At 38.3% G+C, this 26,415-nt stretch overlaps 1 protein-coding gene across 7 annotated transcripts; it reads left to right on the plus strand.

Annotated features, from left to right (window-relative positions):
* BCLAF1 (BCL2 associated transcription factor 1) lies at positions 1-24,816 on the plus strand. Of its 7 annotated transcripts, XM_035320440.1 has the most exons (14): positions 329-426; positions 5,411-5,547; positions 6,592-6,665; positions 8,656-8,779; positions 9,669-10,574; positions 11,990-12,658; positions 12,771-12,940; positions 15,425-15,530; positions 16,469-16,553; positions 17,252-17,427; positions 18,559-18,739; positions 22,298-22,444; positions 24,090-24,299; positions 24,446-24,816. In XM_035320440.1, exons 4-14 carry the CDS (start codon positions 8,676-8,678, stop codon positions 24,449-24,451), a joined length of 2,760 nt encoding a protein of 919 aa, XP_035176331.1. In that variant the 5' UTR covers positions 329-426; positions 5,411-5,547; positions 6,592-6,665; positions 8,656-8,675; the 3' UTR covers positions 24,452-24,816. The 7 variants fall into 7 exon arrangements, with proteins under 7 accessions (XP_035176332.1, XP_035176330.1, XP_035176336.1 ...); XM_035320441.1 differs by lacking the exons at positions 329-426; positions 5,411-5,547 and adding an exon at positions 1-24; XM_035320439.1 differs by lacking the exon at positions 5,411-5,547 and having other exon boundaries at positions 300-426.
* The last annotated feature ends 1,599 nt before the right edge of the window (positions 24,817-26,415 follow it).

Here is a 26,415-nt window from a genome sequence, read left to right on the forward strand (position 1 = left end):
ATGGCCGCGCTCCCTGCCCGGCAGGTAACCCCGCCGCGGCGCGCAGCACCACGGCGCGAGGGGAAAGCCGGCGGGTTCTTCATCGCGGCTGAGCGGGAGGGGACAAAGACCACCGCCACCGTGGCTCGGCGCAGCGATGAGGCGGGGGACATAGCGCAGGGCAGGGCAGGAGAGGAGAGGAGAGGACAGGGCACGGCAGGGCATGCAGGGCAGCGCCGCGACCCGCGGCCCCCCCCCCTCCGCCCCGCCGCCCGCCATCTTCCCTGCGGCCGGCTACCCGCAACCCCGATGGGGGCGGGGGGCCCCCCCCCCCCCCCCCCCGCCGCCGATGGAGCCTCGTTCCTGTGAGGGCCCCGCGCCGCCGCCTCCTCCTCCGCCCAGACGGGAGATGGCCGGCGGGCTGCCGTGACGCCCTGCGGCCGGCGGGTGAGCGCGGGGCGGCGGGGATCGGGACGAGGAGGAGGAGGAGGAGGAGAAGGAGGAAGCCGCGCTGAGGGGCGCAACCCCCCCCCGCGCCGGGCGCGCGCCCCCCCCCCCCCCCCCCCCCGCCGCGTGACCTCCGCGCGCCGCAGCCATTTCCCCCCCCCGGTGAGGAGGGGCCGGGCCTGGCCCTCAGCGCCCTGAGGCGGCCCCCGCCGGGCCCCGGCGGCCGCGTCCCTTGGCGGAGCCCCCCCGGGAGCGAAGGTAGAGCTGAGGGCTGAGGGGACGGCGTGGGGGCGGCCTGCGCGGCGCATCGGGCCCGTTCCCCCCCCCCTCCCCCCGAGGGGCAGCGCCGTGAGGCGGGAGCGCTGTGAGGGGACAGGGGAGAGCCCCGCGTGGGATCGGGCCTGCGGCAGGAACTGATCGGGCGCTGATACCTGAAATACAGCGCGCTTCCCTCAGCTTTAACCGCCCTGTGTAGAAGTACCGTCAGTCAGGGGTTGCAGTGGGTTTTGAGCCCCCTGCTCGTTCCTAGTGCGGGCTCTGCAGCCTGTGCAGCATCTTGCCCTTTGTTTATTGTCTGCTTCGCGATATTCGGTTTTCTTACAAAAAATTGGTATCTTTCTTCAACGTGCCTCAACAATCCTTTATTATAAAGGCATTACATCTCGTCACTTGTTTATCTCGAAGATCAAAGTTTGGCCCTAGCAGTAGCTGTTAGGTTTTACTACAGGAGGACCCAGGGGCATGCAAAACAAAGGAGTTTTGATTGAGTAATGGTTGGTTTATTGTAAGTGTATAAAACCGTCCCTCGGAATCGCTGTTCTCAGTGTGGGAAGGGATCGATTTAGAGCGCAGGGTTCCGGGAAAATGCTGGCTAGTTGTTGTCTTTCTCTTCCTCCTTTCTCTTTTTCTGTACATTGCTCAAGACAAAGGGGGGCTAAATAAGAAAGGGCAAAGACTCGGGCTTAGAGGTGCACTTCAAGCACGCAGCTTCTTGTGGCGGGGAGGGTAGGAGTTGCTTCCTCCTACTCATCCCTTCTGGCGTTGAATGACAGGCAGCGCTGAATGGCAGGAAGAGGTTTAATGCCTTACATGTATCAGTACTTCGGCGGTGACGGCCTCTCTCCTGAGCACTGACTGACTGCAGCTCAAGCAAGGCTTTTGTGGGCCTGGCTCTAACAGCAGTGCCATGGGTGAAGGCTGTAGCTGAGGTTATCTTTCTTGGGGACATGGCAGGGCATATGTATGGGGGAAAGCTCCTGTTGCCATTGGGGATGCAGAAAACTTGGAGTGGTTTTAGGAATTTAGAAAGGGTCAGCAGGGAGCTGTTGTTTGTAGCTAGGTTGCGGGTATTTGGATGGATTAGATTCAGGCTGGTTGTGAAGGAGCGATTGTGGTGTACGGGCTTGAGGAATGCCACAGAGCATTTGGGGCTTGTTTACGTGTAGTAGAGGTAGGTAGAGGAAACTACTGAAGAATGCAAGTCTTCGGGGTTACAACTGTGTTTGGTCTGACCTGTGAGAGTTTTTCCAAAGGTATTGTGGAAAAAGTGTATTGCTGCTTTGCCGTTGTGCTGGCAATGACTCTCCCACAGCCTTGCTGTAAGCTGGGTCTGGAAGCTGGTGTGGCTCAAAAGTCAGCCTTGTCTTTTTCTCCAGAGTAGTTTTGTCTTGGATCAATTCACTGATCCAGCTCACCGAACACCTCTGAATATCAGCCTTGGAAACGGGTAAGGAAGGGAAGACGGCCTTTTTGTATCAGCGTGCTCACAGGCTCCTGTAAAGGGGTCATAGAAACCACTCTCTAAGGGCGTATCAAAACACTGTTAAACAAGTAACAACAGAAAAACACAACAAGGTTAGATATCCTGTTGCTTTGGATAATGAGAAGCACACCAACTCCTTTATGTGTATCGACAAAATTCTTAGAAATAGTCATTTTGATTTCTGTGTTAAGAGGAGAAACATGCTAATACTTGCCCGTTGTTTTACATCGAAGAACAGCTGTCAATCATATGACGGTTTTACAGAGCTGATTTTGCTAATATTTGGATGCTGGTTTTTAACTTAATTTACAAATATATTGTTTTCTGTATAGAAAACAGTTTTGGAAAATCACGTATATTTGTACATAGAATGTACAAACATTCTTTATATGTTTTACTGTTTCAGTTCAATTTCCATGCTGTAATTTTTACATGGGTCTGTTTAGTCTTTGTGTGTTATGAAGATGATCCTACACAGGAAGAAAATAAGAGGGGGAAAAGTGTTTCTTAGCTCTTACTTGTACTACCCAAGATAGTTTAGTTAAATGTGTTATACTAGTTTAGTATTTGTAGCATTCTGGGCAATTATTATCTTCTAGTCACTGCTGAAATGTGTTCTGTTCTTACTTGTGATGTACTCTGTTAGCTTGTGGACTTTTTTATATATGAAAAAAAGGCTGGGATGTAGAGAACGGACAAGAAAGTGTGGTAATTTTGTGGCAGATAGACAAGCAGTGAATAGATGCCATACACTGCTGTCTCATTAAGACTGCCTTCTCTCTAATTTAGCAGTGACGGTTACAGATTCTGTGCGATTTCTTGAAGGTTGTCCTATACTCCCCCTGTTGTTTTGTCCCAGTTGTATAATCCTTATTTCTTTGGAAGCTTGAATCTCTGAATGAAAATGCATTTTGGCAACAGCTTGTGAATTACTTCAACAAGATTTTTGACTTAAAACTTACTGACAGGTTTCAAGTAATGCTTAAGCTAGAGTAATACAGGCTACTAAATGATTATAAGTAAAATATAGCTAAAATAATACAGCTGAGAGAAAGTAGTGGTTTGCTAATGTAAATTGGGGTAGCTGTCCTAAAATACTGCCAAAGGCTTCCATGTGGTGTGGAGCTGCCGAATTGGTGTGTTTAGCTGATAGGTTTTATCTGTGGTCTCCATACTCTGAAAGCTTTAACATCGGTGGCCTAAGTAGAGGCTCTTAAAAGTAACGCTTAAAGGGAACTGGAAATAATGTCAGTGATAGCTTTTTTGTCCTCTATTTTTCTTTTGAACATAGCAAATGCTATTTCCTCTTCTTTGTTCTGCTTGCAGTAGGATAAGCCTGGTCCTGTTGTGTTTCTTGTTTTGCTCGGTGGTCATGCTTACTGGCTCAGGCTGGTACAAGACACCCAAACATACGCTGTTATGGTCCTGGATGTGACCCAATATTAATTTCATAAAAAAAAATGTATAGGTTGCTGTGTCAAGGTTTGTTTTTTTTTCTTAGTTAAGAAAGTTAACTTCTTAAGTTAAAAAGCTAAATATACGGGTTCATTGCTGCTGGTGGTTTTTCCCAAGCTAGTTTCAGGGAAGTTTGGGAATTGTGCTGCTGCCAGAAGAAGCAGTCCTGGCTGCTGGCTATTGTAACGTCCCCTGCGTTGGCCCAAGTTTTTGGGGCTTTTTGTGCCAAGTGTTTCTGGGGCTGTGTCATGAGCCATATCAGAAGAGTCACTTGTGCTGAAACCAGTCCTGGTGTTCCATGTTTTGTGAGCCAATTCCCAACGTGGCTGCACAAATCCTTGTGCTGGCCTAAGGGAGAAGACCATCAGGAACGTGAGCTAATAAAGGGTAGGAAAGGTGGGACCATTCCTTTATGCTAGTGGTGCCGGCTTATTCTGATTTAAAGTATTGTGGAGCTGCAGCAGCTTCCTTTGTAATAGCCAGATTTTTCTAGCACTGGGGTGAAATGCTTGAGAGCCTAGCACCTCTTTCTCCACATACAGGGTAGAAAAAGGGAAAAAGAATTTTATGTGGCCAGAACAGCATTGGTGTTTCAGGTATAGACCGTGTTTCTAGCAGCCTTGGTTCCTTCATAACATACTCAGTGTTAATGAGGACATCTTGCATCACATGCAGCTTCTTCACATGCACCGTTGCAGCCTCTGGGTCTGTTCTGAGACTGGTCCAGAGATGAGCTTCATGCAGCGAACAGGGAGCTACTCTTTTGCCTTAGGGATTTCAATGTTATTGCTTAGAAGCACCATGCAAAGCACCTCTTTTTTGTTGTGTTACCTGACGTGATGTTGCAACTTCAGACTGTGACAGGGGGCACAGGAGAGTCCACAGGAAGAGGCTGCAGGTGATTTGTATGATACCACGAAACAATGTTTTGTAGCTGTGAAACTTTCAGAGGAATACCTACTTTCTGCAGAAGAGTGAAACATGTAGAAGCTTACTGTTATAAATGAACTGTTTTCCTACCTATTTCTGTATGTACCATTATGAGCTTTAAGAGAGGTTAATCAATTTCTCAGTTCTTTCATCTTGTAAGAATATTTACATAGGAAAACCTTTATTCAAAAACCAGCTAATCAGCCTTTTCATTTCTATTCTTAAGCATAAGACTTGCTAAAAAAAAAAAAAAAATTACCTGCTACAATTAAATGGAAACAAAGCTGAAAATAGCTGAAATTGTCCATTCGGCATTTGTTTTCTTTATTTTTTAATTTAATATTTTAAATATTTTTACCTTAAAGTCCTTATCAAAAAGGGTATTAAATATATTCTAGCTGTCATGGTTGGACATGGTATATCCAGTGGCTGTTTAAAAAATGAAAAGAACAACAGAAAAGGGAAAAATTGCCTTTTCCACCTGCTGGAAAAATTCCTAAAACTTGTGCAGAAGCGGTTGCCAGGGTTTGAGCTACAGTAATTTAAGATTCTGCCTACTGTCTAGAGGTTTTAAAGCTGAAGTAACTGTCTTGTTCTGTATCCTGAGGACATAAAAGCTCGTCTAAAATAGGATTCTGAATTTCAGTTAACACTAAGCGATTGTTTTTAATAAAAAGTTGGAAGTAGAGATGGCATTGAAGTGTTTTAAATATTGATTTTAACATCTAGGACTGAACGGCAACCATTTAGCTGAAGGTTGTATTACTTTTTTTGTATTAGACTTCTGAATGCCTTAATTAACCTTTGCTAGCTAATACCATCTCGCCTTTTGTCTAGACAAGATCTGAAATGGTCCGATACTACTGTACTCCTTCAGAGACTCATGCTTGCTGATGATGAGAAGTAAAAACTTAATCTTTTTAAAGCATGTATTTTGTAGAAATTGGAAATATCTTGGTCACTACTAGTGAATGGTAAGTGGAATTTTGATAGTAGGATTTATAAAAACAAGTGCTACATTTCTTTTAGATGAGGGAAATGTTAAACATCTGAACAAGCATGATAGAGGAGCAGTGAATGTCTTATGGCTTTGGCTTTAATTGAGATGCAGAATTTCTGGGAGGTCGGTCTGTATTGAACTGGGACAAAATTTGGAGTCTCTTTGGTGGAATTTGAAAGCTTTATCAATGTCAAGTCAGCTTACAAATGTGTATGCACATATCTATGCATATTTGTGTGTGTATCTTAAGGCTTTGAGGTAACTTAGGTTGAGACCAGTGAAAAGTTTGTACTTCTGAGACTGGTTTCATTATTACAGTTATGCATTGTGTTCCTGCAAAAAAACTTATTTTTTGAAGAAAGAAATGTTGGTTATTTAAAGTCACATACGTGTATTTTAAATAAGAAGCTATAACAGAGTAATGCTCGTATAACTGCTGCAGAGAAACCTAAAAATAAAGCTTTTATTGTTGTGCTAAGTTCCCAGCCCAATATCCTTTTTGGGGAAAAAAAAATCTCTACAGTTAAGTCCAAGGCTGTATGTTAGAATTCAAAGTTGTGTATGAGTTTGTCACTTTTTTTTTTTTTCTTCCCTGTCCAACTGGCTTCGTGCTATTCTCTTCCCCCATAACCGAGCTGTGGCACTTGCTTGGGCCTTCATGAAGCCAGTTAGTTGACCTAGCTGTATGAAATGGTCTCTGGGTGTCAGAAGCCTTCTCGCTGAAGGACCCGATGGGTGTGAGGGCTGTTGCGAAGGTTATGCAGGACTGGAAGCAAGCCAGGAGGAGGAGTGATCACAAATGGAAGGGAAGTAGGGCTTGCCCCTTGGCAGCGGCTAACTCTTGAGCTGCTCCGGTCTCTAACATGCAGCTTCATCCAGTCCAGGAATAAATTAGCCATTTCTGAAGCGTTACCTTTTCATGATAAACAGTTCAATGTTTGAACCGCTTAAGCAAAAGGAGTTACTGATCTTTTAGTAAAAGTGTGTCTCTCTGATGGTCTCTTTTTCCATTCTATAGGGATCACTATTGCTGAAAGCACAAACAGAGAATTTTGAAATAATTGCTTCATTGGCACCAACCAACGGTTTGAGGTAAGATTAATTTAATTCTATTTTTAAATGTTCTGATTGAACTCAAACATTTAAAATGAGAATTGATTTTGTTTTCTTAAAATTTATGCTTGTGGTAAACTGTGTGAATCTCTGAGATTAATGCAACTCTTGTAAAGGTCAACTATTGTACAGTGTATACACACTTGTCTTACATAAGAATGCAAATGTTATTGTTAAATACTGGGAAAATCAAACATTCCTTTTATTTTAAAGTGGAGACTGGGTTGTGTTAAATTTACGGCACATGTGAAGTTTGGCCTGAAATTTCCTTTTAATAGCAAAGCATTTTTTTCTATCGCTCTAGGAAAATCAGTATACTTCATGTGTTTGACAGTTTAAAAACTAAATTTGTTGCCTTTGAAGCATTTAAACATAAGAGATTATAGTCTATCTTCTGTGAGTTTAATTGAACCCAAATAATTAGAAACAACCTTCTGAGTATAGGTTATGTGAGTTTGCTTTTTTTAATGGAAGGAACAATTTATAGACAGCTTACAACATACTCTTTTCCAAGTTAAAAAAAATAAATAAATCTTTCTTAACCTCAACTAGGTTTCTAATTAAAATTATATATATTATTTATTACATTTTTTTCCCCTGGGCTAGCTTCAGATGAGATTAATCTCTTTGGGGGCCACACAAGTTCTTTGCTACTCTGTTGGGGGAAAGTTATATGGGGCAAGAGTGACCAGTGATAAGGGAAAGGTTGGTCTGTATTTTTCTTTTCTTTTGGGTTTGCTTATGTGGGTATAAGATCTCTGTAATTTTGTTAACTTTAAGCTACAATGCTGTTTATTTGTCTTTATATAAATGATACATCTCCCATGTAAGAAGAAAGCTTATGTAAATTTCCTTGTGACAAAGGATGCCTGTTGTGTTGAGCTTGCATTTTCAATTTGGGGCTTTTATTCTTGTTTGCAATACATAAGCTTGCTTTGAGGGTTATTAAACATTAATAATTATAAATACTGACCACATGAAGGCCTGAAAATATGAATAGTTACTTGTCAACAGTTTATATTCAGGTTTTCTCATGTCGCTTGCTATCTTTAAAGCTGGGCAGTTTAAAAAGACAATGTTAATGAGGCAAAGTTGTTATTAGTTAAAATCATTTTTTAGTGATTGCTCTGCAAAAGAAAAGGTGTGTTTTTACGGTTAGTAATAATAGATTCTAAATGTTTCTTATGATTGTACATAAAAAAATATAGTCTATTATGAGATTATTTCTGTTAAGGACTCAGTGCTTACAATCTGTTTTCATAGCTTGTGTTGAGCTGCAGATTGTTAAATTCTGGTGTGAGCTGTATTCTTTATCGAGTTACTGTTAAAATCTTAGTTGGCTATGGATTTTACAAGTAGTTTAAAAAACAAGGTGTGGGGTGGATATATTGACTGGTGGAATATTGGATCAGACAGATTAGCTGTGGTACCTTCATTTTGTGGAACAAAATGAAACAAGAACAACAAAACAAAAACTTGGCAAGTCTGGGCAGTATTTTATTGTGATAACTGTAAGCTATACAAAATGAATAGGAGATTTAAATTTAGTTTTAGATGAGGTTTAGTTCAGATTTAGATCACAGATGTGTAATAGTCCAGACTCACATTTTCTGTCTTTATTTGTAGAAATGTTTTTTTTCCTGTTGCTTACCTTTCTCCTTCTTTAGGATCAGTTTGCAATTAAACCTGGGAAGCCTTCAACTGTTATCCTCTAAAACAAACTGCTTGCACTGTAGCTGTGTTAAATTAAGTGTTCCGTTCTTTAAAATGTCATACATTGAGATTTAAGTTTTTAACAAATGTACTCATAATGTCTCCAAAGTTGTTTTGTTTAGGAAATGCTATACCTCTTTCTAATATTACTATAATTTTAGGATATAAATACATATTCATTTGTATTATTTACATGGTCTCTAAATAGTTTCCTCCCTCTTTTTCCCCTCCCCTCACTGCTTTTCCATTTGGGAAGGAGTGTATCTACTGGGAAAAATGGGTCGATCTAACTCTAGATCACATTCTTCGAGATCAAAATCCAGATCTCAGTCCAGCTCTAGGTCAAGATCCAGATCACACTCCAGAAAAAAGAGATACAGGTAAATTGATGCCTTACTTACTGCATGAAAAGGTGCTTTTAATATATTGGGGTTTGTATCATAATTATTTTACACTTGAATGAATCTGTGACAAAAGTGAGCCTAGTATTTTACTTAATTTTAGGCAGTAGGTAAAGTGTGCTGTGAATGTAACGAATTCATGGTCTGAACTTTTGGGTAGACCTGTGCGGTGTCAAGAGTTGGACTTGATGATCCTTAAGGGTCCCTTCCAACTCAGGATATTCTATGATTCTATGAAATTCTAATTGCTTACTCTTTGCCTGTTTTGCCGTTTTCCTTTATCTCAGGATAATATCGGAATGCCAGTGTTTCTTATTGTATGGTGGTTGGTTGGTTTCATTCTCCCCTCCCCCTTCACATGATGTTTTCTTTGTCCATTTTTTTTCCCCTGGGGCTTATTCTGTCTTTTGTCACATAGCTTTTCAGATCTGGAGTAACTTGAGGCTTCTGCAGATAAGCTTTTCTGTGCCATGTCTTCTCAGTTGCCTCCAGCCTTTTCCTCCACTTTCTTACTAGTGGATGTTAGTTAGTCTCTAATAAAAGGAGTGGCTGAATGTAATGTTCATAGTCTCACCCGCTGCTGCTGTCTGCTGGCATAATAAATTAAACTGGAGGTGAAAAAACTTCATGGTCCAGCCTGTGAACAGTGGTGGCTGAGGAACTGAATGCCATGCTCCTGATAATCTCTAATGAAATAGTAGGGCAAACCACTGAGGCTGGTAATGTCTTAGTCTTGTGATGCTGAAGTCTTTTTACTTTAAGATTGTTATTTTACAATTCTGACTGCATTTGAGAGATGAGCATTTAGTCTTGAGACACTCTTTCTCTCTCCGATTGTCAAATAGTAACGTTTGCTTTTTAATTTTAGTTCTAGGTCTCGTTCAAGGACATATTCACGGTCTCGCAGCAGGGATCGTATGTATTCTAGAGATTATCGCAGAGATTACAGGAATAATAGAGGAATGAGACGCCCTTATGGTTACAGAGGAAGAGGTAGAGGGTATTATCAAGGAGGAGGTGGTAGATACCATCGTGGAGGTTATAGGCCTGTCTGGAACCGAAGACACTCCCGAAGTCCTAGGCGTGGCCGTTCACGTTCCAGAAGTCCAAAGCGGAGGTCTGTGTCTTCACAGAGGTCCCGGAGCAGATCTCGTCGATCTTACAGATCTTCCAGGTCCCCAAGGTCCTCTTCATCTCGTTCTTCATCCCCATACAGCAAATCACCTGTCTCTTCCAAAAGACGTGGGTCTCTGGAAAAGCAGGCAAAGAAAACTGAAGGGGCTCCTTTGCAAGATAGCCCTTTGAAAAATAAATCACAAGATGAACAGAAAGATACATTTGAACATGACCCATCAGAGTCTCTTGACGATTTTAACAAATCATCAGCAGCTTCTGGCGACATTTGGCCTGGCCTTTCAGCATATGATAACAGTCCAAGGTCACCCCATAGTCCTTCTATCGCCACCCCACCTAGTCAGAGTTCATCTTGCTCTGAAGCCCCTTTGCTTAGCACAGTCCACTCAGCAAAGGACACACCTCAACATTCCCATTCCATTCAGCATAGTCCTGAGAGGTCTGGCTCTGGTTCTCTTGGAAATGGTTCTAGCCGTTATAGCCCTTCTCAGAATAGCCCATTGCATCACATACCTTCGAGGAGAAGCCCTGCAAAGACAATCCCATCACAGAGTGCTCCCCGTGAGGAGCCTCGAGCACGTTCATTTTATCCTGAGACTGGAGAACAGGAAGCTGCAAAAGGTGGAAAGTTTCTGAAAAGGTAAGAATTAAACTATACAATTAGTGTTGCATCTTAAAATGCTATCTATAACAGTTTTGACAAGATCATCACTGTGCTTTGGAAGTTCGGGCTGGGATTCTCTTGAATATTTGTACTAATTTTAGTCGACTTGGAATTGAGCTTCCTCCTTAAAGACTCTTCAAGCTATTGGCAAGAGATTAGTGGAGATAGGGACCTGTATCCTTGAGGAAGATTTGTTTTGTGTTGTGCCTTCACAGTTTATTTTCCTGTATCCCATTCACTGTTAAGAAAAATCTCAACTGGATTAGTGGATCAGACATGCCTGTTTGACAGTGACTTCTGTTCACGTACTTTAACATTTTAATGCTTCATGTAATTTGAAATGCAAATCTTCTGGAAGTTTGAAAACCCAGATGAGCAATGATTTCTTTGTTAACATAAGCGGCATTCATTGCTAATTGTGTGGTGAAGTATGACAACTTTGATGCCTTGACTTGCATTACTTAAGAAAGAGGGTAGGTCCTGATATTCTTGGAATGTAATCCTAGCAATAAAAGGGACAGTGTGTTCAAAGTGGAATGTACATTTTTCCAAATAGCATAAAATTCTTATGCTTGATGTTTGATATATTTGATACGGTAGTAATTGGGGAAAAAAAGTTGTAAAAAGCTTACTGTTGCTAGACTGTTCCTTTCTAATGTGCTGTGTACTTCAGTGGATTTCTTACAAAATGAATTACAGACAAAATTTTAAAAAAGATAAACCATGATAAAGACTATGCTATATAGACTTGATTATATGGCTTTAAATGAATTTGTTCAGTTAGTGAATTATTATGTAAAAATATCCTGATAGAAGAACAAATGTCTGACTCACTCTAGGTTAGATGTATTGCAGCTGGTGAATGTTTTAGGACCTACGGGAGGATGGTGTATAGACAAGGCAGTGGCTAAAATTGTTAATTGATAAATGTGGTTAGGACATACAGCTCTCCGGCGTATAGGAGAGCTGCCTTCTGAAGGTTCCCTGTTCATACAGACTGTAGTGAATGAAGAATTAAGTCTGTGTCAGAATAATTTGGATTTGAGTTATCAAAGTTTATGTGAACTTGATGGAAAAAATGGCTGGTGCAAGATTATCTGAAGCTGTGTACCAACCCAGGATAACCAACCAACCTCTAACTTTTTATAAACTTCAATGGACAATTTCTACATGTTCTACAGAAAGGCATTATTTTCTTCAGATGCTTCCAGTAGTACATAAATGCCAGTTGATACAGTAGTAATGATGTGCAGAAAGCTACTTGCTAAAGTTGAATGGCTTGGAGGAATATATTTTCTAGTTGGTGGTGTGGGATTGACACAAAAGAGGAATGCGAGTGAACTGGAATGAATGCAATCCAGAGTTACCAGTCTCTTCTTTGCTATCCACAGGTACACAGATGAAGAGTCTAGAGTATACCTGCTTGATAGGGGTAATACCAGGGAGAAGGAGGCCCAGAAGGAGAGAGGATCAGAAAAAGGGAGGACAGAGGGAGAAAGGGAATGGGAGGATCAGGAAACTTTAGATTATTTCGTTGATAAAGAGACTGGGAAAGAAAAGTTTAATGACTCTGAAGGGGAGGACACAGAGGAGACAGAGGATTACAGACAGTTCAGAAAGTCTGTCCTGGCAGATCAGGGTAAAAATTTTCCTACTGCATCTCATCGGAATGCTGAGGAGGAAGGAACCAAATACAAATCTAAAATAACAATGAAGGGCAATAGAGAGAGCGATGGATTTAGAGACGAGAAAAGTTATAAGCCTAAAGAGACTGGCTATGTAGTGGAAAGGCCTAGTGCAACAAAAGATAAGCACAAGGAAGAAGACAAGAGTTCTGAGAGAACGATGAAGAAAGAAACTCAGTCACCTGAGCAGGTAAAGTCTGAAAAGCTCAAAGAACTCTTTGATTACAGTCCCCCTCTACACAAGAATCTGGATGCGAGAGAAAAATCCACCTTCAGAGAGGAGAGCCCACTTAGGATCAAAATGATAGCCAGTGACTCCCATCGTCCTGAAGTTAAACTCAAAATGGCACCAGTACCTCTTGATGATTCCAATAGGTAAATTATTCTGCTTGACAAAGTGGTTCTCCACCTGCTTGCAGTGTCACTCATCTTTATTTAAACTAGTGGTTTCTTTTTGTGTGTCTTTTTTGTTGTTGATGCATTTTAGACCCGCTTCCTTGACTAAAGACAGGCTGCTTGCTAGCACACTTGTCCATTCCGTCAAGAAGGAGCAGGAGTTCCGATCCATCTTTGACCACATTAAGTTGCCACAGGCCAGCAAAAGCACGTCAGAGTCATTTATTCAGCACATAGTGTCCTTGGTTCATCATGTCAAAGGTATGTGTTCAGTTTACCATACTGAATATACACATCTGACAACTGTGTTTAAGACTGTTTGCTGTCTTTAGTATGGGAAGATTTCAGCCCTCTTTATATTGATTTAGACACACTTTTCCTTTTGAGGTATGTGTAGAATAAGTAGCAACAGAAGCAAGTATCAAAAAGCAAGTAATGTAGAGCATAGTAGCAGTCAAACTGTTTCTTGGTAAATTTTAAAGTAGCACAAAGTTTGAATTTTTTGCAGTGAAGCTTAAGCGTACTACATTAGTCTTTTTCTTCAGTTTTATTTGAATATCTTTAATGCATAATTTTATATTAAGGGGTACAGTGTGGGTTCACGGGTGTCCTTTGCACTGTAAGTACAATGGTGTCTCCTTTTGGAGCACTTCAGAGCTCATCTCCAGGTGTTTACTAGAATGCACTTTTATAGTCTCAAAATAGAAATGGTGTAAGAAATCGTGCTCTAAATGACATTAAAATACACTGGTACTTCATTTTATTATTATTTGACAGCATTGTAATGCTAGAGACAAAAATTTCACCTGGAAATTCTTCACTGTAGGAAGTTGGCATTGGCTAAATCTCCACTAAATAAATTATATACTAATTATTTTATAATTTAGCAGTAGTGGCTGTTGCTTACTATAAGAAGATGTAAACAATTCCTTGCGGAAAAAATGTGACAGAGTAGATGCATTTTATTTAGGTCACGTACCATCAAAGTCTTCTCATTGAAGAGTAGATAATTTCTTAAAATCCAAAGTTTCAGTGTATCTCTCTATAAGCATTGCTTTAAAGATAATTTAGCGTATAAAACTGCAAAGATTTTGGTGCTAGAGGAATGTGCTAAGGTTCCCTCAAAAGCATGGTTTTCAAAATAACTTTAGGTGGCTAAGACCAAATGACTTCCTACATTTTGAATTACTTGCAAAGAAAAAAGTAATAGCAATAATAGATTATGTTAATATATTAGATTGAAAATGTTATTGGGACACCTGCTTAGAGTATAACAACCTTTGTTATAAAATTATCTGTTTTTCTTGACAAGAGACTGAAGGATAGATCCAATGAGAGCTTCTGGAAATATTGGCTCATATGGCACATGTGCAGGCTGTAGGTGAAATATTACTGAAACTCTCATGTGTTGATCACAAAACAAACTGGTTTTCTGTAAACCTTGATGTGTTAAATTAAACAATCAACTGTTAAATATGACAGCTTAACAGTATCTGATCAAGTGTGTGTAAAGTTATGGCTGTTTTTTGAAAGGAGAACCTCTCTATGCATTTCAGATGTGCTGTGGTCTATGATCAGTTTTAAGTAACTCTTTTGACAAAATGAAGTTATGTTCATTATTGGTGTGATGCGACCAGTCTGAACAGCTCTTTATTAATGTAGAGCTGAAAATGCCCAGTGATGTTTTCTTTTTCATTGTAACTAGGTCCTGGAATGTGTTTTGAAATGGCAAAATCCATGTTACAAAAGTAAAATAGCTGTTGAAAGATACAGATGCCAAACAGGCAAAGTTGAACCTTCTGTCTTCCTGGCAAAAATGGCATAAAAACAGAGTTGCTAGCTCAAATTCCTGTGTTTGATGGAATTATGATTGAGGCACTACCCTTGTAGTGGCCGTTTCAAGTTTTAATGGTTGGTTATGAGACAAATACTGGATGCCGGGCGGTAAGTTGATACAGATGTATGTTGACCTGTTAAGCAGATAGCTTGCTTCATATGTAACATTTCATAGCTCATGACTTTATGTATTTCTATATTACATTTAAACACATTTGTTGAGCTGGTTTAAAAACTTGAGTTTTGCTGTTGCTAATTTAACTGTCTCTGAAAGCAAGAGAAAACTTGTCAGAGAAGTTGTCAGGTTTGCCAAGATGCCAGATGCTTAAATGAATTTATTTACATATAGATGTGTTAATTGTCTTGGATTGCTTATCATCACAACTTCAAAGCAAGAAATTGTATTACTTTAAGAAATGACTTGTTAGGTCATTCATGTAGTTACTGAAGCATACATTACTTATTTAAGTGTGTTCACTGAATTAGCTCTTACTTTAAGTTAACGTTGAGATGAATTGTGAAATGCACTTCTTGCAATTATTCATAACTCAAAGTAACCTCATTTTGTCTGATGGGCAAAGTAGAAAATCACTTAAGAAATTGTTCCTTTATTTCATTAGAATGAACTGTCATTGAAATTGAGCAAGTCAAATGAGTAAATGATGCTTAAATTAGATGTAATACAGTCATGGTGTAGTTCTAAGTAGACTTGCAATGATGCTGTGCACTGTTACTTTGTTGGGATTACAGAATGTGTAGGAATAGGGAAGACCCCACACTTGCTTGTCCTTCTGATATATTTACTGAAAATACTATGTTTTTGCCTGCTACTTGCCTTTCTGTCAGGAGTAAAATACTTGTCAGTTGAATTAAACTAACGAAACAGTGTTTTTCTATTGTAACCAACAGAGCAATACTTCAAGTCAGCCGGAATGACCCTAAATGAGAGGTTCACTGCGTATCAAAAAGCTACCGAAGAGCACTGCACTCGGCAAAAGAGCCCAGAAATACATAGGTATATGTTAACTGCATATATTTCAAATAATAATATCTGCTTATATTTCTTTTAAGAGGCCAAAATATTTTATAATCTGTATGGAATAATTTGTCCATTCTCATGTATATACAAAAGGCAACCAAACAAGAACAAATGGAGAGAGAGAGAGAGAGAGAGAGAGAGGAAAAAAAAAAAACAACCTGTAAAAGGAAACTCATCTGAGCCAACTCTGGCTTCATCTGTGGCTTTGTAGCAGATGTATTCTCTACCTCTGTCTCATTTAGGATATATTTACTTTTCTCACATGCAGTGCTCAAATATTGAGGGGCATATGTCTTGAAGATGAAAAGAAGCCCATTACATGCATCTTTATTCTTCAGTGTGAATGTTCCATCTCATACTACTTTAGTTTTTGTCTGTTAATTTACAGCAGTTTTTTGAGAAATGTGAGAGCCTGAAAGGTAAGAAGGTAGGCATGCAGATGTAGTTTCTGATCACGTGCTTTACTTACATGATGCAGTGTACTGTATTTGTGTTGCATGTGAGGATATATTATCTCTGTATTCCTTATTGAACTTCGTAAGATCTTTAACTGAAAAATAATTTTAACTATACAACGAGCTATCAGTTTTCATGATTTTTTGGGGGGCTGGATTTTGAATTGGCTGTATATACACTGATCTTTTGAAATAACTCATTAAATACTTTCTATACCTTGAAAGCTCTGCTTGAAATGTGAAAAATCAAACTGTTTAATGTATTTCTTTTGTGTACATCACAGAAACAAGGTCTTTAATTTTTAATTTTCTTCTCTATTCTGATGGTGGGTCTTTTATATGCAGAAAGTTTGTTCTTCTGCAAGAGTGCCTTGTCATTCAGATTTCTGTTGAACGGTGTGAGGCCATAAACAATCACGTTACCTGTATGGCTAGACACTGCTTTTATTTTTCATTTAGGAGGATTGACATCTCTCCAAGTGCCCTGAGGAAGCATACCCGTTTAGCAGGTGAAGAGAGAGCCTTTAAAGAAGAAAGTCAAAAAGTAGGTTCTGAGTAAATGTCATATGTGTATTTTTAAACTTAATGTGATGTTTTTCATTTTGCATCTGAACTTCCCCTTCATGTGAGTTTGTGTACAGTAATCTTAAAATAAGTAGTAGGATGTAGAATGTTTGTGTTTCAGAATGTTTTCTTCTTTAAGTAAATCATCTTACCAAGAAGCCAGTCTATGTAGCATGATGCTAGCATATTGATAATGTGGCTTAAAAGGTCAAATTTTCTCCCACCCTTCGTTTCTTCTTTTTGATACTTCTTGACAAATTTTGCAGTGCTACACTGCCCAAGGACAAAGAATATGAGGAGAAAAAAAAAAAGTACTGAGGTGCTCAGTGAGTAGTATGGCTGAATTGATAAGGTGCTTGTGCTCTGCTAAAAACAATTAACCAGAAAAAAATGTATGCTTAAATAACCTACCAAACAACATGTTATCGTTGGTCTGCCTCAAAAAACAGATATTCTGTTGGCTTGATGGGAACGCTTGTTTAAAATGTAAGTTCTTAGATGTTCTCTATATAGATCTAGCATGTAAAGGGCATCACTTAAAGTCAATTTAGGTGCTGAAGAGTTTGTTGTAAATTATGTCTTGCCTTTTTAAAAATGGAGGCACAATTTGCTTTTTCAGATTATCTTTTGGGTGTTTTATCTTAAAATTTTGCTTAGAAATATATTTTTTGCTTACAGGGGGATAAAAAATTAAGGTGTGATTCTGCTGATCTTCGGCATGACATTGACCGCCGTAGAAAAGAACGAAGTAAAGAGCGAGGAGACTCAAAGGGTTCCAGGGAATCCAGTGGGTCAAGAAAGCACGAGAAAACTTCAAAAGATTACAAGGATTACAAATCTTACAAAGATGACAGGTAAATATTTTAAATCTCTACATAGGTTTTATCTTCCAATTAGCCTTTTTTAATTGTAAGCTTAATTGCTTTCAATTTTCAATGTATGCTGGAACGTTTAAATTTAAACAATTAAAATTATTTGTTTTACAGCAAATATGTATTATCTGTCTTTTACACGGCTTATGGTGGATGAGGACAAAAACTTTGGAATAGCAAGCTAACACTGAAAAAAAAAATGACAAATTAATCTGTCCTATTATCCAGGCTACATCAGGAGGTTGGACTTCAATGCAGTACATTTCTATAAACAATTTGTGTAAGAACTTTGGTTCGTTATGCTTGATTCCGCACTTTTTCAACTCATAACACCCAGAGTATGAGAATACTACTGATATTTAGGTTTAACATGGGTGAGAAGGGGAATCTTTATTTTTTTCTAAAGCCAGTGGGCTGTTTTTAAGAAAATAATGTTAGCGTATTTCAGTGGATACTGTGTAGCAGTGGTAAGAGTTACTTCAGGTATAACCTTTGAATAGTATTAAAAATCTTCTAAGTTGGGTCAAATTAGAATTATTGTGGGATTGCTGAAAGTCTGGCTTTGGGATTTATTTTCATGCTTTGTATTGGATATACAATGAATTTTTACTTATGCTTCCTGTTTACCATATACTTTCTGACTTTGGTATCCACATTACCTTCCACTGGCTAATTCCATACAGGCACCTACATAGGGCAGCCTTATGTACTAAACAGTGTGCAAACTGAACTATGTAAATGTACTATAAGGCTTTGCCTTGAGGGTTTTCTTCCCTTTGGTTTCTGTTTTTCTGCCTCAGAGGAAAGGCAGATCTTAAAAGTAACAGAAACTTCACGGCATCAAAATGTGGAAGAACTCATTGCAGTTTGCAGACTGCTGCTTTCCAACTCATTAGCAATAATATACATTTAGTGCATTTAAATGTGTAAGAGGAGGCTGGAAAGTGAAATTATACTTCACCTTAACATCTGAAATACTTAACATATATGTGACTTTATAAAAGGAAGGGGGATAGTTTTTTGTAAAATATAAATAAAGCCATTTTAGCGTAGCATGTTACAGACTGTCTAGTACTTTTAAAATAGCACACAGTGTATATTCTTATTTTTCAGTAAGCAAAAAAGAGAGCAAGACCGTGCTCGATCCTCCCCATCTTCCTCCCCATCTTCTTCCTCATCCAGTTCTCGAGAAGAAAAGGATTGCAAGAAAGAAAGAGATGAAGAGTTCAAAACTCACCATGAACAGAAAGAGTACTCTGGTTTTGCAGGAGTCAACAGGCCAAGAGGCACCTTTGTAAGTTGCTCTTTTCCTGTTCTTCCCCCAAATGATGAAGACTCTAACAATAACTATAGTATAACAGATTAAACAAAGTGTTGCAGTACTTAATGTTAGGGTAGATGTTTTTTGTAGCATTGATTCTTGAAGTAGGTTCTTGAATTCTTTTGTGATTGTACCAAGCTTGTAAAACCTTTCATTTTTCCAGTGTTGTCCAATAGAAGTCCGAATTGGTGTACAAATATACACTAGCATATTATTAGAGAGGCTAGTGTAAGGATGGGAAAAACAGTTTCTTGCTTATTCCTCGCTATCTTGTAATTATGCTGTTTCCTAACAGAATATTAAAATTGACCTTTCTATAAAGATGAAATCTTGTGATCTGTTACCTCTTACACCCTGCAGTTTGTGTTCTCCCCCCCTCGCCCCCGCCCTGTAGTTTTCAATTTGGCTTTTCTATCCTTTGTGTGTGATGTCTGCAACTTGTTAGAGAAAGGCACATAATAAAGAACAGACACTAATATTGAAAAATTAGTGAGGGAGGAGGTGGTATACTGTTAGTTTTCACTGTTTCTCTAGCGTGGACTAGCCACAGTGACTATGAAAGCAAATTAATTTAGCTCTGGAATGTGTTCTGGGAAGTGCCATGTTGATTTTCATGGTTGTCTTAAAATTATTAAAGGTAAAAATTGCATATTAATGTAGCTTAGTGGTATTTCACTGGGAAACGTAACAGTATTAGAAAGAACAAGAAACAATATAAAAGGCCTTGAAAATATATGGACATTTATGAAAAAAAGTGCCTTAATGAAAAAAATGTCTATTTGTAGGTGGAAAAAAAAAAAGGACTTAATGGTTAGGAGTAATTTCATTCTCTTTCTAGTAATTCGTTTGGGTAGCCTGTAGTTAGAAGTAAATAAATAAATAAAAGGTGAAAAGGCATTGTTTGGCATCAATGTGCCTTGAGTATTGTTTGTAGTAGTATAAAAAGTTCTGAACTTTGTAGAAGAGAGTGTCTGAAACGCATGTGGGATGTGCAACACTTGAGTTAAGGTTTAAATCTTCTGTCTGAAGAGCTTGTAGCTACTGAAAAAAGAAAATACATCAAAGTTCCAAATTTCTAACACTAAAAATGCATCTTTTTCCTCCTTTCTTATTATTCTTACATATAATTATACTAAGGAACAGCTATGCAGCGTAAACGTATAAACAAGTGGATGATACAGATGTCAAATATGACAATATTAGCACAATTTCTGGGTGCATAAGGTAACAGCACAGCATTAAACAAAAGTAGAACTCAACCCTCTCAAAGAGAATCAGTTGGAAAAAAGTCTTATAATTAGTGGCAGCCCTGCTGCTTAATAAAACCAGATTGTACATTCTGTGAAAGATGGTATTTCACATGAAATCTAAGTAGATGTGAACTGGAAATTCATAAGCAGTCTACTAGTTCAACTGTTGTAGCCTGCCAGTTCTGACTATGAAATAACTGGGCGATCGTTCCCTAATGACTTGCGTGGTCACTCATAGGCTTACTGACCAAATTATGTCTGAACAGGAGAATATAAATAGGTAGGACAACGTGTTGACTTAAAACTTGTGCTTGGGACTACAGCCTGGGTGGCATTGAAAGATTATGGGTTGGCTAGTGTAGAAATACCTTGGTAATTCAGGCTAATAGTGACTCAATTCAAGCAAATAGTGCTTTGATTTTGGATTAAAGAAAATGTTTTGGTTGCCAATCTTCCCCAGAACAGGAAACTTTGACATCTCGGGGAGAGCATGCCTGGCTGGATAGGGGAAATCTTAATGTAAGCTAAGATGTCAGTTTGGTAGTAAATAAGTGTTGTTTTTTCACTAAGGCTTACTGACAGACTAAAATGTTTAATTCTAGGATTGTTGTACATGGTATAAAAACATAAATGCTATGGATAGGTTTGAAATAGGAATACAGAAAGTAAGATGAGTAGAATCTTTTCAAATCATTATCAGTAGTATCCAAATTCCAAAGGATTCTGTGCATAACAGCCCCGATTAAAAGGAACACTCTCTTCCTATAGAAAACGTACACTGTCCGTTTTGTGGTGAGCTTTGCAATAGATAGGCCTATAGAGGCAACACCGTAGTGGCTTTCACCTCCTGTATTTCTTCGCTGGAAAGATAACCTGAAAAAAAAAAGTGTTAATATCAAGGAAAGTGTTAGATACTCTTCATAAAGTACTTATTCTAAAGAATTCAGTCCTAAGAACTAATACTGGGAAATGCCAGTCTTACTAGTAGCTGTGACGTTGTTTTGTCTCATCCTTTTTTCCACACTGATATTACTCGGTCTGGTGTAATTTCATAAAGCTTTAAAAGCTGTTGGAAACGAAACATAGCTTTTCCTTTCTTATGCAGCTTTCATAAGCTGATAGTCATGCCACTTTGTAAATGATTCTCCAAACAGCTTAGTTTATGTGGTATATTTATAGGTTTTGTGAGCCTTTTACTAGATGGTTTACTAGTCTGATCACAGAGTACTTTTAAAGCTGTCCAGCATAAATTTTGCATTAAAGGTGTTGGAGCTTAGTGGAAGCAGGTGTGCATAGGGCTACTGTTTCAAGCTAGTTAATTCTTTTTGTCTGTGTTTATGGAACATACTTAGTTTTAATGCATGAAATTAATTTCCACTCATTTTTCTGTACAGTTAACTCAAAAAAAACCCCACAGTTCTGTGTTTTTATATTAGGCTGTTTATGAAAAGCACGTTCTGTAGTAACAGCAGGTTTTAAGCAATATATCCCAGTCTAACATTTCTTTTCCTCTTAAATGGGGGAAATCTGGATAAATTCCTCTTGATTTTCTTCAAGCTAAAGACTAGCGTGCTAAGGTAACTGGATATATTACTATTCAGCATATTGAGTTAAGTATTTTGTTTACTGACATGACATTTTAATTCTAATACTTCAAAATTCAGTTGATTTATAATAAAAATAAAAAGAACACTTGAGATACTTATTTTCACTTCAGACGTTGCTACGCTGCATTGTATGTAGCGTTGATGCTCTGAGTAAGGAGTTTACTCATCAGAAATTTAATCTGGCATAAAGTACCTTAGTGGATCTCAATTGAGAATGAGTATACAAAGTGGACACTTGCTTGAAAATTGCATTATTTGTATGTACTCTGAAATAATTTTCTAATAGCAGATGTGGCTGACTCAATGAATGATTTTGCCTTCCCCTGACAGTTCTCCCTCTCCTTCAATCTAATTTTTTTTGTCTGTAAACAGCTTCAGAAATTTCTTGTAACCTTTTGTTACAACAGGTTGCTTTACCAGCAGGCAAAGGAAATTTCTTTTTGGTGGTTGTAGGTGAATTTAAACCAAGAACTCAAATGTGTTTCAACTCTTAAGTTTAAGAGAATCATTATATAAAAGTGAATGCTTGAATATATTACATAAGGTAATGTGTAAATTTAAAAATGGTTTTTCACTTGTAATTAAGAACAGAACAAGCATTTTTAGTAACAGAAAACTTGAGCTTTTCTTTGTGGTTTTATGTAAATGGCTTAAATAACATTTTGGTTAATCAGTTTCGAATTAGGGGCAGAGGAAGAGCCAGAGGAGTCTTTGCTGGAACAAATACTGGTCCCAGCAACTCAAATACTACTTTTCAAAAGAGGCCGAAGGAAGAGGAATGGGATCCTGAATATACCCCAAAAAGCAAGAAATATTTCTTGGTGGGTGTAGAGAACTCAATATTTTATGCATGCTTTTGTTTTTTCCAAGTGCATTTTGTATCTGATGTTAAGGAGATTGACAGCTACAAGTGTAGTAGTCGCATGCATGTACAAAAAGTAACTGTAGTTACATAATCAAGAAAATATCAGAATTGTAGCAGTGCCTGGTTCTGCTTATCTTGTCTTATCTGCAGCAGGCTGGCAATAATAATTCATCCTCAAAGCGTATTCATCGGTGAGGTAGGGAAGAATTCATACTCAGGTTATTAAAAACAAATTTTAAAGCAAAAAGACGTGCTATTCTTCCTGGATTTATCTATGTATGGCACTCGAGCTTTGTTTTACGTTTGTCTGGAAATCTGCAAAAGTGAAAGATGAGGAAAAGCTGTGGGTGAGTGTGGGCCAACTTTGTTATTAGCAACCTTTCTGTTCTTATCTGAGTGGTGTGATAGTCATAAGAAAGCAACAGTAGTTTTGTCTTTTTCCAATCTGGGTTATGAGGACTCCTGATGTAACGGCTCAGTAGGTAGCTTAGTAAACTGAATTCATAGCCTGGTGCTGCAGCTGGTTTCCCTAACAATGCAAACTTCTAAGAATATTGCTTCATCATCAAAGAACACTTAGTGAAGATGAGACCTGTAGCATTAAATTTTTCACAAATATGTTAACAGGTATATGTAATATGGTAACAGGTGCAATAAGTAATGCAACTGCAATTTGTGTTCATTCAAAGAGTTCTCTCCCTGTCTCCCCCCACATACAGAAACTATTCTGACCTATAAACCTAGAAATGTGGTGATCTATTCACTAAAGTTCTATGATAGCTAGAGCAAATTGACCAACTGTAGCCATTATTTTTTTCTCATCTCCAGAAATGTTTATTAAAAAAGCTACCCTGTAACTATTCTAATAATAATGTATAATTGTTATTAAGCTGCTTTATTTGGGTGTGATACGTTTAACAATTTAGACTTTTTTCCAAATTTGAAGAAAAAAATTGAAGTAGGTGTCCCTAAAGCATCTTATATTAAATAATTATCTAGGGTTCATCTAGTGCATGGAACAATCATCAGAAGACTGGCTAAACTGTAAGGCTGTATTTGGTAGCAAGATGACAAACTGAAATCTAATATTAACAATCAAGCTAAGTTAATAAGCTTAAAGTAGTTTAAAACTTACTTGCCCTACTTTGCACAGGTAAAGCAAGCAAGGTTCCCAAAAACTGCCTTCAATTACCTTTTTTAAATAAGTATAAAGAACTCTCTGCCTTAAAGTTTTTTTTTTTTTTTAAAGTAAAATGTCTTTCATAAGCACGTTCTTAGAGGTTCTTCCATTAAAATGACTTTTTTTTTTGGGAGGTGGGCTAAAAACTAGTGAGTACGTATTTCTCATGACTGAAAAATGTGACAGAGCTAATTTGTTACCCATGATAGGTAGACCCACAGCTAATAAGGGCTCTTAAAACAATTTTATCAAGATGTTTTAAGTTATAGCATAATAAATGGTGAGGACATGCTTCATAATATAAACTATAGATTATCTGAACTGTAAAGTTCTCTTGTTTTTCTTATCTATAGTCTAAATTTGGTTTAGAGTACCAATACTCAAAGAGGTGTTCTAACCTTATCGTTTGGTATTATTATAGCATGATGACAGAGATGATGGTGTGGATTATTGGGCCAAAAGAGGAAGGGGCCGTGGTACCTTCCAGCGTGGCAGAGGGCGTTTTAACTTCAAAAAGTCAGGTAGCAGTCCAAAGTGGACACATGACAAATACCAAGGGGATGGGATTGTGGAAGATGAAGAAGAAACAATGGAAAACAATGAAGAAAAGGACAGACGCAAAGAGGAAAAGGTAAACAGCTTAGTAAATGGCAGATTAGACAACTTTTCTTGCAGTATCTCAAGTAATGGTGGGGGCCAGGGGGAGATCACTTTAAAAGGTTTTTGGACTTCGGATGTGAACAGTTTACAAAAAGAGTATTTTCTTTCTTTCTACAGGAATAACCCTGGAAGAAAGCTGAAAGAGCAGCTTTTGCACCACCCCCACAACATTTTTAATATGTTTTTTTTTTGTTGTCAAATGAATGTAAGCATTTTACTTAAATTTTACTGTTGGAAAGTAGTTTAGAGGGATTGTTTTTTGTTTTAAGCCTTTAGAAAAAAAATCTTGATATAGTAAACTATGTTAATGATCGTACAGGTAGAAAGTAAAATATTTGTAACAACTTTTAAGAAATTTTACTGTTTGTTATATGCAGTGTAATTCTGCTTTGTCCAAATATATGGTCAAGTACAACTCTAAAAGTTTTGATTCTCCCCTATGTCTGTGTTTTATTCTGAAGTAAACTTGCAGCTCTGCACACCTGAAATCTTGGAGGAACATTTTTTTTATCAACTAATTACTACTTCTGTGTTGCTTTTTTATTAAAAGTGGTTTTAATGATAGTTATCTGGTCATAGAGTGAATACTAATAGACATACGTAACGTTGATTATACACTAGCTTATAGGAATTACATTTACACAGGATGATGGAATGATAAACTTGGTTTCTCATACTGGAGGGAGGAGCCAGAATTTTATCTTGGAGAGTGAAATTGTCACTGTTCTCTAGTTAGCAGCCTGAGGAATACAAGCTTATAATTTCTCTTCTGGAATATGAGTTTTAGAAACTAAATTCCAAGTCACTGGTGCTAGAAACTCTGAAGAGATCTGAAAACGGGAACTCTCTGGCTCTCTCCAATATTTCTACAGCTAGTACACAACTGTCTACAGCTATTTTAATTCCTGTAACTTGTGACCGGAACAGATCAGTCACGTGTTATGGATACCTAGTGATTTCTTTTGCCATTAAAAACAAACAAAACCCATGCTTCTCTTGCTAAAGGTAGCTTAGGACAGTGTTTAAGGTTTTATAAACTTAGAGTTCAAACATACTGCAAGAGAAAGAAAGGTGCTGTCTGTAAAGTACGAAGTATGTGCCGCACTGGGAGGGTCACCAGGGATTATAGTTTGTAGGTTTTTTTGATAGCTTTTGATCATCAACAGAGCACTTTAGTTGAGGAACTGCTGGCAGTATCAGTCCAGCTTTTGTACCCATTTTTGTTCCAATTTCTTAAACTGTCTCTAATTTTTTTATATGGACTTCTCTCTTCAGGTAAGTCATCTTGCAAGAGTAAGTCTTCTATCACATTACTGACTTAACTGAAAACTTGGAAGAAACAAACAAACAAAAAAAACACCCACCACAAACCGCTCTGAAAAAGCAAACTATTTTAAAACCTGATTGAGTAAAAATGTTTGGAATGTACTAAACACTTCTGTGAGGTGTGTATTCCATTGCAGTGCCCTGGAAGTACATTCCTTCAGTGTTCCACTTTGTACACTGTGTAAGTCAGTCTGAAGTTATAACTTGATGTGGTTAGCTGAAGCTGGGAGAAGTCTTACCCTCTTTGACAGTTTCTGAACAGTTGTGCTCCTCTTAATGTTATAGTCAAAGAGCAGAAGTTAGTCTACAGTATTAAAAAAAGAACAACAAAAAAAGCACAAAGCCACATAAACATACTTCAGTGGTAAATACACTTTAAGGATAATGCTAGCATGTTTGAATTATCAGAGCAATGACATTCTGATCAAATAAGACTACTTGTTTTCTTTCTCAGACTGCTATGGAGAAAGTAAGCCTTAATGTCCTGAGTAGTATTGTTCTTAGTCACTTAATGTCGGTCTCTTAAAAACAAACAAACAAACAAAAATACAACACTTTGGTAAAGATAACTATTCTGTGTGCTCTCCTACTAGCTTTACTGTTAGTAGTTAACTGTCTAACCTATCCATAATAAATGCTAGAAGGCAGAAGAATAGTGCTCTCCTACCTGTATTAGAAGAAATTGGATTTCAGATTGAACTAGTTTGCCATCATCTGTGTAGAAAGGGAAACAAGATTAGTATTTGCCCTTCAGTGGTGGT

The sequence above is a fragment of the Oxyura jamaicensis genome, chromosome 3 (genome assembly GCF_011077185.1).
Source record: "Oxyura jamaicensis isolate SHBP4307 breed ruddy duck chromosome 3, BPBGC_Ojam_1.0, whole genome shotgun sequence".
Classification (NCBI taxonomy): Eukaryota; Metazoa; Chordata; class Aves; order Anseriformes; family Anatidae; genus Oxyura; species Oxyura jamaicensis.

Excerpts from the sequence above, each read along its gene's own strand:
- BCLAF1 (XM_035320441.1), top strand. The coding sequence starts at position 8,676 with ATGGGTCGATCTAACTCTAGATCACATTCTTCGAGATCAAAATCCAGA. Across the intron at positions 8,780-9,668 it reads TCCAGAAAAAAGAGATACAG|TTCTAGGTCTCGTTCAAGGA; the intron begins GTAAATTGATGC and ends TTTTAATTTTAG. Across the intron at positions 12,659-12,770 it reads CCTCTTGATGATTCCAATAG|ACCCGCTTCCTTGACTAAAG; the intron begins GTAAATTATTCT and ends GATGCATTTTAG.